General features: G+C 37.0%; 1 protein-coding gene across 1 annotated transcript; it reads right to left on the bottom strand.

The window, feature by feature from the left end:
* Positions 1-3,920: 3,920 nt before the first annotated feature.
* Positions 3,921-7,793, bottom strand: LOC121535254 (homeobox protein engrailed-2b-like). The gene is made up of 2 exons (XM_041842133.1): positions 6,955-7,793; positions 3,921-4,998 (listed from the first exon to the last, which is right to left on the bottom strand). Exons 1-2 carry the CDS (start codon positions 7,418-7,420, stop codon positions 4,658-4,660), a joined length of 807 nt encoding a protein of 268 aa, XP_041698067.1. The 5' UTR covers positions 7,421-7,793; the 3' UTR covers positions 3,921-4,657.
* Positions 7,794-14,760: the final 6,967 nt, after the last annotated feature.

Below are 14,760 nucleotides of genomic sequence, written 5' to 3'. Positions count from 1 at the left end.
GTCATCCCCATTCTTCACCATATACATCTTTCACCAGCTTAATTATATTTCCGCCACAAAGCCCTAGCGCTTCATTCCATATTCAAGTTTGACTAGGAAGCATTTAAGAACTATGGATAAATAACTCAGTGGGGGAAGGGACAGGATGGGTCTTTTGTTTGAGAGACACACAAGAGACATCAATACTTTTCTGATATGACTGCCCTTTGCCTCTGCCAATTGGAGAGGTTAAATTTTATGACACGGGATATGTGAACTTATGATAACTAAGATGTAGGGCAGGCTATTTATTTCTTCATTGTCTGGGCATTTGCATGTGGACCTTTTTAAAGTCTTGTGACTAAAGTGGTGGCTGGAATGTGGTGGATGAAATCATGTTCATTTTCATGTCCAGAGGCAGGGAATGAAATTGTGGCAGAACTTTCTATCCAAACTTTAACTTTCATCAACATGAAGAGTTATGCAGGAACTTTTTGTGTATTTGATGCTCAAAAGATATCATGCATCACTGGTATGGAGAGTTGGAGGAGAGAACATACAAGCTTTTTGAGGATGGAATTTTTGTGGAAATGTACATAATTTAATGAGATTCCTTTTTTAGGGACATTTTGAATTCCGAGGTGTTGAAGAAGTGATGGGTTAAAGGAAATGAGCCACCTGCAGCTGTGACAGAGGGCTTTGACCTTCATCAGGGGCTCCCAGCCACAGACTCCATTGAGGAACTAACCGAGTTGCTCAGCTCAGCGTCTAAGGCACCAGCTTTTCTAACCCAGAGAGCTCATCAAGTCAGTGACCGTTGGGCGTTACTTCCACATTCACAAGCTGGGCCAGAATAGAAATGCAGATGAGGTTCTGGGGCATTGAGGAGCAGGTCAATGCTGAGAATGGTCCACACAGATAGCTCTCCCTTTTGTGTTTGGATCCTTTTTCAGTTTTTTGGGGCCTTTTATACATGTTTGAGAGCATCAGGTAATACTGAGACTGCAGAATGTTGTGACCTGTATTGGTGACTGAAGTTCAGCCATGTTTGATGTGTTTGGTTATGCATGGCAGTTTTGAAATCCACATGAGAACTATATTATGATCATATTCAAAAGGTGTCATTCTTTTTCTGGATTTGATCAACCTTACTTGGTTGATGTATGTGAGGGGAAATTGACTTTGTTGATGAGAGACTCTGTTACAGGCAGAAACTGGTGACGGGAAAGCATTCAGCATTCTGGATTACTACCTCCTCTGTAACCAAACAATGCAAGTCTCAAAACGTTCATTTATGAGGATATGTATTCTATTGAACCAACTAGTTTTATTGTTTCCATAAGCTTTTAATTCCCAGTTTGTTATTCTGCTGTGGATATGTTTGACAGAGCAAATTATTTGAAGGTGAGTGTTATAGCAACTGAGTGGAATACTGAGTGAAATTGCTGTCGTGGGATTCTAAGAACACTTTCGAGATCATTGCAGAGCACTTTTTGAGAGACAGAAAGGAGTACAACATTCCCTTTTGAGATGCTGGGTCTTCTCTTAAACTCTATTCAAGACTCCTAAGTATAGGTGGCCTGAATTCAGCATTGCGCACCAATGACTTGAGAAATGTAAACCTGTATTTTGTCTTTGGTATGAGTTGTGGCGGTCACCCGAACACTACTCAATTGTAAAACTAAAATGAGGTATACTCTGCTGCATATAACTTAGACTGATTATAACATATTGGTGCAAGTTATGTGTAACTTTTCTTTGTGGTCAACATTTCTTTTTAGTATTTTGCATTTAGTAAATACATTGTAGACTATGTTTGCCTGGCGAAACCTACAGTTGTCCTTTCCATTGTAATTTAAAAAAATGTCATTCCTGGCACAGGGACAAGATACTTTCTCTGCATACCAAGTTTGATTGAATTCTGTTCATACTTAATCTTGAACAGTGCAACTTTTTTAAGTAATTTGAACTCTGTAGTAATTTAACTAACACTTTACAGTCCTGTTACTTTACGGTTTCACCTGCGTTTTCCCTGGTATTTACAAGGACATGATGCAGTAACTATGGATACTTCTGGTACCACTTCCAAGAAATCAACACAACTATAACTACCTGGTACCATTTTGTGTAAGTGCTGCTTGTTTGAATAAAACCCAAAGAAACCAGAATGCAAGTAGGCATATTAGGTCATTACCAGCATGTAATTTATGTAAACACCACTTAAATTGCAGACTGTAAAACAAGTATAATCATAATTTCCATGCATGAAATACTGTATTCTTCTTCATAGGTTTATTTAGCTGATGACCACGTGCAAATAGCCAATCACACAATGCAGTCTACTCTGTATGAGAAAACACGTCCACAAATATGTATATCGAGAGCTAGCCCATCCAGAAAGAGGCATGGGGCAGGCCTTGTATCAAGGAAATGATCATGCATCATACATAAACCCATCAATTGCCTATCCGAGGACAATATTTTTAAGTGGCACTATTTGTTCTGTACTTGGATGAAATTCTCCTCGCTGTTTCATTTACCTTCAAGACAGGCCAGTAGTTGTTATACAAATTGATATTAGGTTATTTCAACACACATGTGGATTGGCCATATCACATGTATGCCTCAGCAATGGTTCCCAGAGTGGGTGTTTCTGAATTAACAGTAAGCTATTGGTCAGCCCGTTCTTTTAGAGCACTCTGATTATTGACATGTTTATATCACTATAAAAAAAATAAAGGATTTAAACTTGTCTTAGTATTCTTGTGGTTTATTTACTTATTGGTTAATTACACAGTATGATACAAATTATTTACATTTGTCTCGTATCAAAGAATACTGACAGAAAAATACAACCAAAACGTTGTCGTTCTTTATACATATTCTTAAAAATTATGTTGTAAATTAACATTGTATACCATCTCTAATGGTAATAGCCCATTATTGATATAAACATTTCATGTGTTATTTCTTTGTAGCACAGTACTCATAGAAAAGTTCATTTACAGAATTCTTAAGGCAAAGTGTGTTTTTTCAATTTGGATTTTAATTTACACACACTTAAGATTGACAATAAAAGATCATTCACATCATAAGACCACAATTTGGTAGATACAGCAACTTTTGTCTCATGATATACAGATTGCAGATTTCATGCAAAGGCCTCTAAACGTTTCATTCACAAAAAGAAGTTATTGCAAGAAAAATAAGTTATGTAAACATTCCAGAGCTTCTTTTCGAGAAACAATATGGCCGCTTAGACTATGAGGATTGTTTATAAATATGAATATTATGTTATTTGCAAATAACAATAAAATGTATTTAAAACTATGGAATGCATGGACAATTTGATATACATTATTTGTACAGTAGACCTATATATGATGCCCATTGACGTTACTTCAGCAGTGAAGTGTTTCATAAGAGTAAAATGATTGAAGTGAAGACATATGGTCCATATAGGCCTATGGTACAAAGTTAAAGGTCCTCGCTTGGCACTGAAATCCTGATTTGAGCCGGGGTTAAATTGGATTTTGTTGGTGGTTGAAGTGACCCAAAACGGATGCATTTCCATGATAATTCCAAATGGATATCTGCTCAATTCCCATTGTTGTCATCCACCCCCACCCCCCACCACTCCTCCCTATTTAACCGTTGGATATGAGCTACGCGCGCATAACTTGAACTTTGGGGTGAATCATAGCATTCTTAACCAATGGTAGACTTGCAAGAAAGTTCGTGTTATGCGATTACATACCAGGCAAATATTTCAGTTGATAAAATACTGTTTTGTTTTTCTTACTATATGCTATAGGTATTTCAACAGAGGTCCTTTAGTGAAAGTGAAGTTAGGCTACATTCCTTTTATGACTCAACTAATTTCTATAGTTTGGGTCAAGTTTAAAGTAACTTATAGGCCTATTGAATATATTATGTATTTATTTTTCATCAAATCTCAGTTTCATATCAATACATGTAACCAAAGATGAATTATTTTACTGAATGTATTAATATTTAATGCTCACGAGATAGCTATAGTTAATGCAGAACTTTAATTTTAATATAAAAATGCATTGTTATCAGATAATACGCATAATTCAATGCGTATGGTTCCTTCCATATCAACTCAGACAGGCTGTATTTTTACACAAAACAAAGGAACCTCAAAAAAAACATTTTCAACATGAACATCAAAATACAAGGAAACAGTGTGATTTTTAAAAAAATCGTCAAAACATAGATAAACACAATTTAGGCTATTTAAATTCACAGTTTCCAAAATGCAGCAGAACAAATCTTTGGACTTCAGCATGTTTCCATTATTTCGGTCAAATGTGATAAAAACAAAACTTACTAAAAACAAAACAAACTTTGATGCTGAAGCAATTCTAAAGTTCCAGGGAGAACATGGCAAAAGTTTTATAAAACAAAATGGTTTAAATCAAATCAAAGTGTCTTGGTCGCGTACACAGATTTGCAGATGCTATCGCAGGTGCAGCGAAATGCTTGTGTTTTTAGCTCCAACAATGCAGTAATAATACCTAGCAAAGTAACAGATTTTTTTTTAAACTATACCTACAGAATATTGCAAAATCCTGTCTCATTCATGTTTTAAATATTTGCTGGTATTTTTGTACACTGGCCCTTTAAAGTTATTTATTGCATTGTATCTTTTTCTTCAATCGCTGTCTGATTTTTCATCCTTAGATGATGTGGCATGATTGTATAGTCCCTGTGCCATCAGGTGCAAGGCTAAAGAGTTTTTATTCCCGGTAGCCTTCTTTATTTTGGCCCTCTTGTTTTGAAACCAGATTTTAATTTGAGATTCGTTGAGGCCCAGTTCTTGTGCCAGACTTTGTCTTCTCTGTTCGGTCAGGTACCGACTAGTCTGAAACTCCGTTTTTAGTCTCTGGAGCTGTTCTGCTGTGAAGGCCGTTCTTGGACGCTTGTCATCCTTGCTTGGGGTCGTCGTCGTCGTCGTGGTAGTGGTCGACTTCTTTGGTTTACGAGATCTTGGCCCTGTAGATTAGAATACATTCAATGATCAGACTTTGAAAGGAACAAAAACGATGCCTTCAACGTCCTCAATAACATGATCACTAATGCCTGACTAATTAATATGATGATCATGACGATCAAAACGGATTCGTAGGACTCTAACATGCTAGAATAGGCCTAGTAGGATAGCAGTAATAGCCAAGTATTAGGCCCAATGGGCCTTTAGTAGCAGAAGAAGTATTGTGTTGGTATTAATATTAGCCAAATTGCCAGTATAGGCACAATAAGCTATAGACCTAAAATTGTATTAGAATTTAAAATATTCTAAAAGGGTGCGGGGTTTTGTGTGCATAGGAGAGGATGATGGGTGGGTGTTGATGGGGGTGGGGTTAGAGGGAGGGGGTATAGGCGCCCCTTTATCACTGTTACCATAGGAACTACATTTATAAGCTTCATAAATATGTAATGAATATCGTGAACATTTCATGAAACTGATTTTGAGTTGGCTAGTTCTACACCAAATAAGAGATCGATTCGCAGCTGCACGTTTATTGGATTCACAATAGCATTTGAACGTTATTATGATCAATATGCCTATCTATTTTTCCGTACTCCTGGAATGAAGTTTTTTTTTTAATACCGTTTATTTCGTTACATGCAGACCTATGCTATGAGACCAACATAAAACACAGTGGTAACTTTTTTTGTTTAGTAATGGAACTTTATTTTGTTACAATTTTCGAGTTGTTCGGAGAAGTTAACGTATTCATTCCATTATGCATAATATAGGGCCTATAGGTTATACGACGATGGGATATTATCAATATTAACTTCATGTTAGTGCTTCTAAATAGATGAATGGATAATGCAATATAGCTTAACAATGTGCTCCTTTTAAACGATGTTAGCTAGAAATTAAATAGCCTAGAAATTAAAATGGACAACATATATAATTGTTACTTTGATACACTTTGAAGTGTATTTACTTCGACGTTATATGAAAAACCTCAAAACATAACAAACATTAGCCGATAGGCCATAATGGAAAATCTGACAATCACGTCCTGCAGCAGTAGATAAGCGCTTATGCTAGGCCTAATATCCTAATATGAGAATAGTTTGAGAATATGATAAACTACATGCTAAATATATCAGAGGAGGGAAGTAAAAAGTAATTACAAAACGACGTTTCTATTCCTAATGTCTGTCCAGTTTTTTTTCGAAACTTTGCACTCTAAAAGTGTGATTGCATGCATCTCAGTCATTTCGCATATGGATGGGATAGTTTTTGCCTTGCTCCATTGTCAAAAAAATATGCTAATTAAATATTAACAAAGACGAGTGAGGAACACTGGCGTTAAACTATGTTTCAATACTGCTTTAAATGTTGCTTTACAAGTTAAATACTTCAATATTTTTAATACTTCGATACTTTCAATCCTTTTTTTTTCTCCAAAAAGTATTGACTTTTCTATTTTCTTCATCCTTTTCCTTGTTTTCTTTATTAGGGCTATTCAAACGGAATTGTCAGCTTGATAATAATTGCATGACTTGCCAAATATGTTTTATGGAGATACTTATAATAACAGTAACAATACGATAACATTACCTATAATAGGCCTACGCCTAATATTTGGTTTGTAACCGCCATTATCATCCAATCAGAATTCTAGCTCAATCGAAGTCTTCCTTGTCGTTATGGATAAAACAATAAAAAATAAAAACATTAATTGGCAACGAAAATATCATTCGAATATATTTTATTCATTTCCTAAAAGTTTTGGACAAATAGTTGAAAATAAGCTACACAAAGGGATCATTTTTATGTTTGTATAATGTGGCTGCAGGAGATGGTTTCAGGTTTATATTTTGATTTATTTAGTTCACTGAGTCAGTTTATATTGCACAAGTGATCCAGTGGTTAATGGTATTCATATTCTTACTTAATACTAAGGCAAGGAAAATACTATACTTTACCTGATGATGGTCGGTCTGAATATCTTGTACAATACACCCAGGCTGGCCAGAGCATAGGTTTCGACGAAGGTGCAGAATTGGCTTGAGAACTATCCGAGTCGGAGCTTAGGCACTGATCTCCAATTTCTCCTCGGGGCTTGAGAGGCGCATCTCCAACAATATCTTTTTTGGGCTCACCGACTGAACGAGAATTCGATGTTCCTTCCCCTGCCACCGTCCCACCTAACTGCCCAGATTTGGGGGGAAGGCGAGGACTATTCTCTCGTCCATTGAGGTGATTCTCATCATAATTAAAAGTCCCGTCTTTCCGCCGTCCAAAGTCTGGTCTCAAAATATTATCAATGTAAAAGTTGGTGATTCGGTGCGGTTGCTGGTTCCCAGGTGCTTGGAGAAGAGGAAGAATAGCTCTGTTGAATTCTTCTCCCGAATGTTGACGCTCTCCATTGCGATTATCATCTTCTTCCATGGTGAAATACTCAATGTCCAATTCTGGTAGCCTACCTTTCTCTCTCCCACACAAAATTATGAATTCCAATGTATGAGTGTTCTAGCTTTCCTTGTCCACTGCGTTTTTTAAATAAAATGTTATTGGAAATAAAAACGAAATCCGTTTTTTTTTTCAGTATCTAGTTTTGGTAGTAATAAAACCACGCCTCTTGCCTTTTTCACAAAGAAAAAACATACTTCAAATGTATTTTTCCGCCTTGCTATGATTGATCTATTTGTTGAGAAAGTAATCTACCATTTAAAATACTGAGTAGTAGTGGTCCCCTTTCAGAACCAATCCAATCTTGATGCTTCAACTACTAAACTACGAGTAGATAAAGAGGCGCTAACTGCTCCTGAAATACTTTCACTATGGATTTTCGTTCTTATTTTTAATAGGCTACGAGTCCCCCCAGTGACGTTGCAGTCCGGTATCTAAGACACGTGCCTTGGACCAATAGAGTTCGTGAAATGTTACCACATGACCAATGACTCCAGAATACTAGAAGACCGATGACAGCACCCCTACACCTCACCCAATCCTCAAAGCTGTAGTATTCAAAATACATAAACAAGTAGGACACCATTTTTGATTCAGTCAACCTTCCCAGTTAGTTTTTTTATAATAAAAAACAAACTATTTTCTGCTGAGAGTTTTTTAAAGTTTTTTTGTTATAGAGAAATCTCCACATTTCGTTGGTTCTTCGGTTCAAAGCGCACATAAGGCATGCCCATGAAAATGGGGTATCCTCGAATGGGGGAGGGGTGTGAAACCTCAAATATGTTTTTCTAATGTGTTTGTAAAAAAAAATCATATTAATGAGGAAGATTACCAAACAGGGATGAGCCATCACTCCGCAAAATGCTTTCGCAGTGCCCAACATTACTGAATAAGTTTCCAACGGTGTTTCCCAGAGTAGCGCATAGTTGGCTAGGGGGACACGATGGGTGGTGCACTTGCTAGGCTACTCGTTTCTTGCACTTGATGTAGCCCTATATGTCAAATTATACGGGAATGCAACTTAATATACCCCTATGTTGTTAAGGTAGCCTAATCAAAGATGGTGTGTAATAGTCATCCGTTGGTCTCTGGTTATCCAATATTATCTATAACCACTATAGGGCATGGGTAATGTAATTTATAGTTTTATCATAAGATTGTTGCCCTAGTGGACGCGGACAATCTGTTTGGTCTTTAGTCCAGTCAATAGACAAAATCGGTTTGCGCATAAAAAGGACCGTGGCGCTTTAAAAATTGGCGATGCCATCAAACAGCTGTGATATCACATGTTGCCGTGAAGAATTGAAGACTATTCTTCTCTCAGTGGCCTATGCCTATGGGTGATGTCCTCAGGTCAAGTCTTTCGGTAAAATGTAGACTTTCTGACTGTCTTATAGAATCGAAGTGGGTCATATTTCGACATATTGATGAGCGAAATGAGCTCAGGTCAACACGCGCGGATCTTGCTCTCCAAACTTGGTGAACTAGGTGTGCATTATATATAGTGTAGCCGTATTGAGCAAATAGTTATTTTCTATTTGATAGCCTATGTGCCATGCAGTGCCTTTGGCATCAGCCAAAAACACGATTTAGCCTAGTTGTTGGGATTGGCCATGTCTGAATCCATTATTTTGTGTTATTACACAGCGTTTGAACATTATTGTTGGCCTATAGCCTAGTTGGGGAGGTAGAAGGCAGAAGTTAGTCCAGATGTTATCAACGATCCGCAAAAGATTACTGTAAACAAATAATGCACATTAATAGCCTATTGATAATCATGATGATACATAAGGCTGTCCTGTCTTGATGGGATTGAAAATGGTTGTAAACCCAACTCATAAGAAAATTAATGTTTTGGACAGCTCCTTAGAAAATGACCAAGACTGGCTTTTGTTTGAGAATATTGAGTTGGATTGATCTGATCTAGTATTCATTCTCCCTTTCCCTTTGTCATTGTCTTAATAGTTGGATGTAGAGGTTACGGGGTTATAGGCTACATCACGGAGAGAACAAAAAACCTTTGCATATAGCAAAAACCGAGAAAAAAACAATGTGTTCATGAAATACTGAGTTATAATGGTAAAATCATTGCGTTATATGGCTGTATTAAATCATACACGTGTTTTTTAAAATAATTTATATTCCAAAAATACAATTGTTTGAAATTCAGCAAAATGTGTGTTTTTTTGTAGTCCTGGTGTCTTAATTCATTTTTGTGATTAGTTTTGTTTAGGGTATGCCTATTTTTGTCCTGATACAGGATATTAGGCTGCCTATTTTTGCATGTAAATGTCATATTGATTGTTAAGGCCTAATGTTTGCACCAAACATTAAATGCGACATATAGACTATTCATACTGTATATGCCTATAGCATTTAAAAGGACAGCTTTGCATGTAGGCTAGGTGTGCCTTGTCTACATGCGACGAAGCAAACACTGAAATTCCAATTCCATATTGCGGAAAAACACTTGCAGACTTGTTGACGTTATTTGAAATTATTTACGCTGTTCTGCAATGCTTATTTGCAAATGAACCAGGACTCGTTGGGGAAGTTGGACCCTGTAATCGAAAAGACATGCAGCTTGAAGTTGTCAGAGGTCCAAGCAGATATGTTTTGTTAAGCCCCCCCTCCTGCACACTTATTCGAAATGTATTTTAACCTGATTTGAACTTCTCACGCAAAACAAGGATCCTAGAATTACATTCTATAGGCCTAGGCAACTTTTCCGTCATTTAATCAGGGCAGGTGGGAGAAAGTAGATCCACTCTCCAATGACCTTTTATTTAACCTCATTCCAGGGGATATACACCTTTAAAAGTCCTAAATACTCACGTCACTTTTAAGCAGTAACTTTAACTAATTAATAAACCACAACAAGGGTGTAAAATGTTCAATCCAAGCTCATGCAGATTCGATAGCCTACTGAAATGGTGACTTCCTTTATTGTGTAATTTAGTTAGCTTATAATCATGTTATTGCATTTAGGAATTGCATTCATAACCTTGTCTTATGAAATATTGCAATTCATGTGGAAAGGTTAACAAATGTGCAGAGATGTGAATTTTAGCCATTTAAATATATTTGACGGACGTTTCTGTCCTTCATGGTGACATCCCCAACTCTCACAATCTGCCAAACTGGCTGTCAAACAGAAATAGAATTAGGCATATTGTTTGCAAATGTTCAATCGTCCTTTTACGGAGTTAGTCGTAGGCCAACTCAAACTTTTCTAAATTATTAATTGCTCATATTTAAAAACCGCAGTTCAACCTATATGCAACTTTTCTTAAAACACTTTCCTGTATAGCCAATTATTGGCAGTTGGAAAAATATTTCCTTATGAGTCCAATAATTCCAGTCTAGCCTATTCTAACAGAATCATCCCCTGACATTTTTAATAGGCCTACCCAATCTGGTGCCCATTTTCGTTACTTTCATCCTAGCTCTCCAAACTCAGCCAAAACGTTCTATTTCGGTAAATGTCTATTTCTATTTGGTTTACTTTCCCTCAGAAAGGGTTATGCTACAGGGGCAGAGGGATTTGTGAATGAACGCCATAGCATTGGCTCCAGCTCACAGATCATAGCCCAGATCACCAGCACACAGATGTGCTCCATTGAATGGCTGTGATATCTGCTCTGTAACAATGCAGGGGTCATGTGGGATCCTGGCGCTTCCTGTTGGCCTTTGAAAAACAAACGGAGAGAGAAAACACTAAGGGGGTCCCCGAGGATGAGGATAAAGGTTAGGCCTACTGACCACTTCCTATAGTCTGGAAAGCTGTTGGTGAAAACTGTGCGGCACGCTGGTCTCAACCCTGATAAGGTTTTTCTGGCCAGGACATAGCCTATCCAACTTTCATAGTGGTTTTCTTTTGGTTCGATTATGTAGATTATCTACAGGCATGACTTAATCTCCCGACACATTTTTAATTGTCCTTATGCGAATTTATTTATACTCATAACCCGTTAATTATGTTTACCCCGTCACATATAGTCATATTCCAGTTAAATTTATCGTGAACTCAACTGCTTGCTGTCAATATTTTCACTTGAATGTAGGTAGAGTGGGCGTATAGGCTACGTGTCATTTTAATGTCTAGTTTTCCATAAACGTAATTTATTGGATAAATGACATTTGAAATACTTTAGGACGTGCTTGCTATTTACTCATATATCGTTGATCTAAACTGTCCCTCCCTCTGTCCGCACTTTCCTTTATGTGCAAAGTGACCAAGTGTCCTTCAACAAGACGTCGAAAAGGCCAAGGGGACGATTGTTTATGGGGTTTAATTACTGGTTAATCCCCCTGATCGCCCTGGCGTGGATAAATCCCAGCTGAATAGTCGTTTGAAAACTGAGCCAGTTTGGGTTTCTCTAGTCAACTCCACTCCAGCCTTTTCCTCTACTTTTTGGTGACCATGGTTGCAGCAACTATAGCATATATCAGGCTACAGCGGGGAAAAAAAACGTTTTTTAGTCAATTGTATTTAAATTTCGGTCAGTTCAGGAAATAAATGATAGCGTAATTCAGTGAAATAGCCTATGGCTACTTGATACATGATTATAGGCCTATAGAAATATAAAGAATTGCATCTTTAATTACATTTACTGGAATTTAACTGACACCAGCAGTGCAATTTAGGACCACTTGATAATGCTAAGCAAATTGTCTTGATCCTGATGGCATTTTCCCCATCATAGTTTCTGTCACCATTTATAGACATAAGGATTCCAGCCATGTGTTTTCGCATGTGCATAATAGGAATTTAGTTGTCTTTTGCTTGTCTTCAGTAGTCAATGATGTATTAAGTTAATTGATCATCATATAGAAAGTTTATCAATCATCTATTCTAATATATGATTTTACGCTCATTTAGTCTTGTACCCTTAATTATGCCCTGTACAAATATGTATATGTACATTAAAAAGTATTATAGGTAGGCTTTATTCAATAGTGAATGTGTAATAAATTATGGCATGCTCCACTGTTGTGTGACATCTTTTGATGGCTCATATGTGACATTGGATTTGACAGAAGAGATACTTATCATTATAATGCATTTTGTCATATTCATGTAGCATAGATTTTAAGAATACTTCATGAAGATCTTCACTCTTTCTCAGAGCTAAAGAGACAAGGAAAGATGAAAAAGTGTGGAACGCAGAAATGTGAGAATTTTTGTGCAAAACTTTATTCAGTTCAAGTGCAGTAAATGCTTTTGCTTTATGTTAAATATTATTTGACAATAATCTCTGTCAGCATGAATGGTAACCATAGCCTATACTGGTGAACAATAGCCTATACTGTACTCAGTTCAAAGAAGCAAATTACAAAAGGCACTGGCTTAGTTAGACATATTGAACTTTTCTAAGATTCAGACCACTACAGTGTGTTGTGCTTGGTGTAACTGGCTTGAATATTCAGCATTATAATTGACCATTAAATTACATATAATAACTAATATGAGTGTATTCAATAACTTCTCATAAACAAATATGCATTGATAACCTTATGACCTTGACCTAATATAAAATAACAGTTAGAAGCCATCTCCTTTACAGTACTTTAGTGGTGTTATTTCATCAACCAAATAGTAGTTCTGACAGAATAACGGGAACAATGCCCTAATTAAAAATGTGTTTCTCCCTTTTTTAATCTGAGCTTGCTGATTGAATCTCTGTGTAAGTACTACTGTATATGGACCCCAGGGATATTTTATTAGACATGCTGGCTCTTTCCCTTTTGCTCCAGCAGGTCATTTTCAGGTTTTCAATTAACAGAATGTTATTAAAATGTAATAGCCCTGATGATCTGCTCACTATTTCTTTAGAGAATATGTCCATAATTTAATTGATGTTACCCCCATATTGAACTTTCAACAGTAGGTATACTGTACCATAAAAGTTGGTGGTTTGACATATTTGCCCTACAAACTGTTTGAAAGTGCGTTGAAGTGTGTGCAAAATGCACATGTTTGTGTGAGTGATTTTCTGTGATTTCAATCCCAGCTCTCACTTAGAAAGTAGCTCTTGAATTTCTGTTCAGAGGCAAAATAATTCATAAAGTTAATGTTGTCGCTTTCCAGCAGGGGTCTCTGCTTTGCATTATCCTGAGTGATTGTAAATAACTAGAGTATAAGAGAAAGTGTAAACAGTGCTCTCTAGTGGTAGATTTGGGTTAGGATATTTTGGATGCACACGGGATTTTATTAAATACTTTTTTTCTAATTTCTTTCAGTTGATTTTCCAACTGTAATCTAAGAAAACTAAGATTTATTAGCATATTTTTTTAACCATGTAAACATGATGGTCCCGTGTAGCTCAGTTGGTCCCGTGTAGCTCAGTTGGTAGAGCATGGCGTTTGCAACGCCAAGGTTGTGAGTTCGATTCCCACGGGGGGCCAGTATATAAAAAAAAAACGTATGCACTAACTGTAAGTCGCTCTGGATAAGAGCGTCTGCAAAATGACTAAAATGTAAATAAACTAAAAACCTAGTTTATGGTAATTGCCCTAACAATGTGTTATGTTAATAAAAGTAATAATTGTCATTACAAAATGATCAACATAGGCTACATGTGATCCATGGCTGGAACACACTCATCTTCACAACCTGAGGCACAGCTGGGGATAAGAAACAGAACGGTTACCATGGAGTCGATCCAGGGAGGAAAAGTTGGCCCTGCTCCCATAAATCTCTGGGTGGAAGGCTGACTGTCAGTCCCCCACCAGGACTATGTAGGAAGCTGCCTCAGAATGGAAGGGACTGATACAGGATGGTTGATGCTGGTGAGCCTGGTGGCAGACCTGTTAGTGAGAAGATGGGTGTCTCAGTGTAATTCAAATTAATAACTAAAATAAAAAATAGACTACAAGGTCTACTTGTGATGCTGTGTGTCGTCTTGAGTCCTGGTAAAAACAGATTCAGAATAAAGTGGATTATTAAATGGAAAGTTCATCCAAATGTACCTCATAGAAAGTAGCCTATGGAACCAGAGAATCAGTAACCCAACATTATTTTTTAATGTGCTCTATAAATGATCAGATGTTTCTGATGTTCAAAATATGAACCATTTTCTCTGACCAAAATGTTTCCAAGGACCTCGGCGCAGTGTGTTAGCTGTGGCTTCATGATGGACTCCCTGTCATGAAATCATATAGCCATAATGGTCACTATACTTAATTTATTAAATGGCATTACCCCAATGTGCTTGCGAGTGACCTTGATAGTCATGCTGGATTAATATAATGCTCTTGAGCATGCTATACCTGTAAAGGAGAAAGACAATATGCTCATATGGGTAAAATTGACTTAA

The sequence above is a fragment of the Coregonus clupeaformis genome, chromosome 21 (assembly GCF_020615455.1).
Source record: "Coregonus clupeaformis isolate EN_2021a chromosome 21, ASM2061545v1, whole genome shotgun sequence".
NCBI lineage: Eukaryota > Metazoa > Chordata > Actinopteri > Salmoniformes > Salmonidae > Coregonus > Coregonus clupeaformis.
The sequence above is the reverse complement of the archived record's forward strand: the minus strand, read 5'-3'. Positions and strand labels throughout refer to the sequence as shown.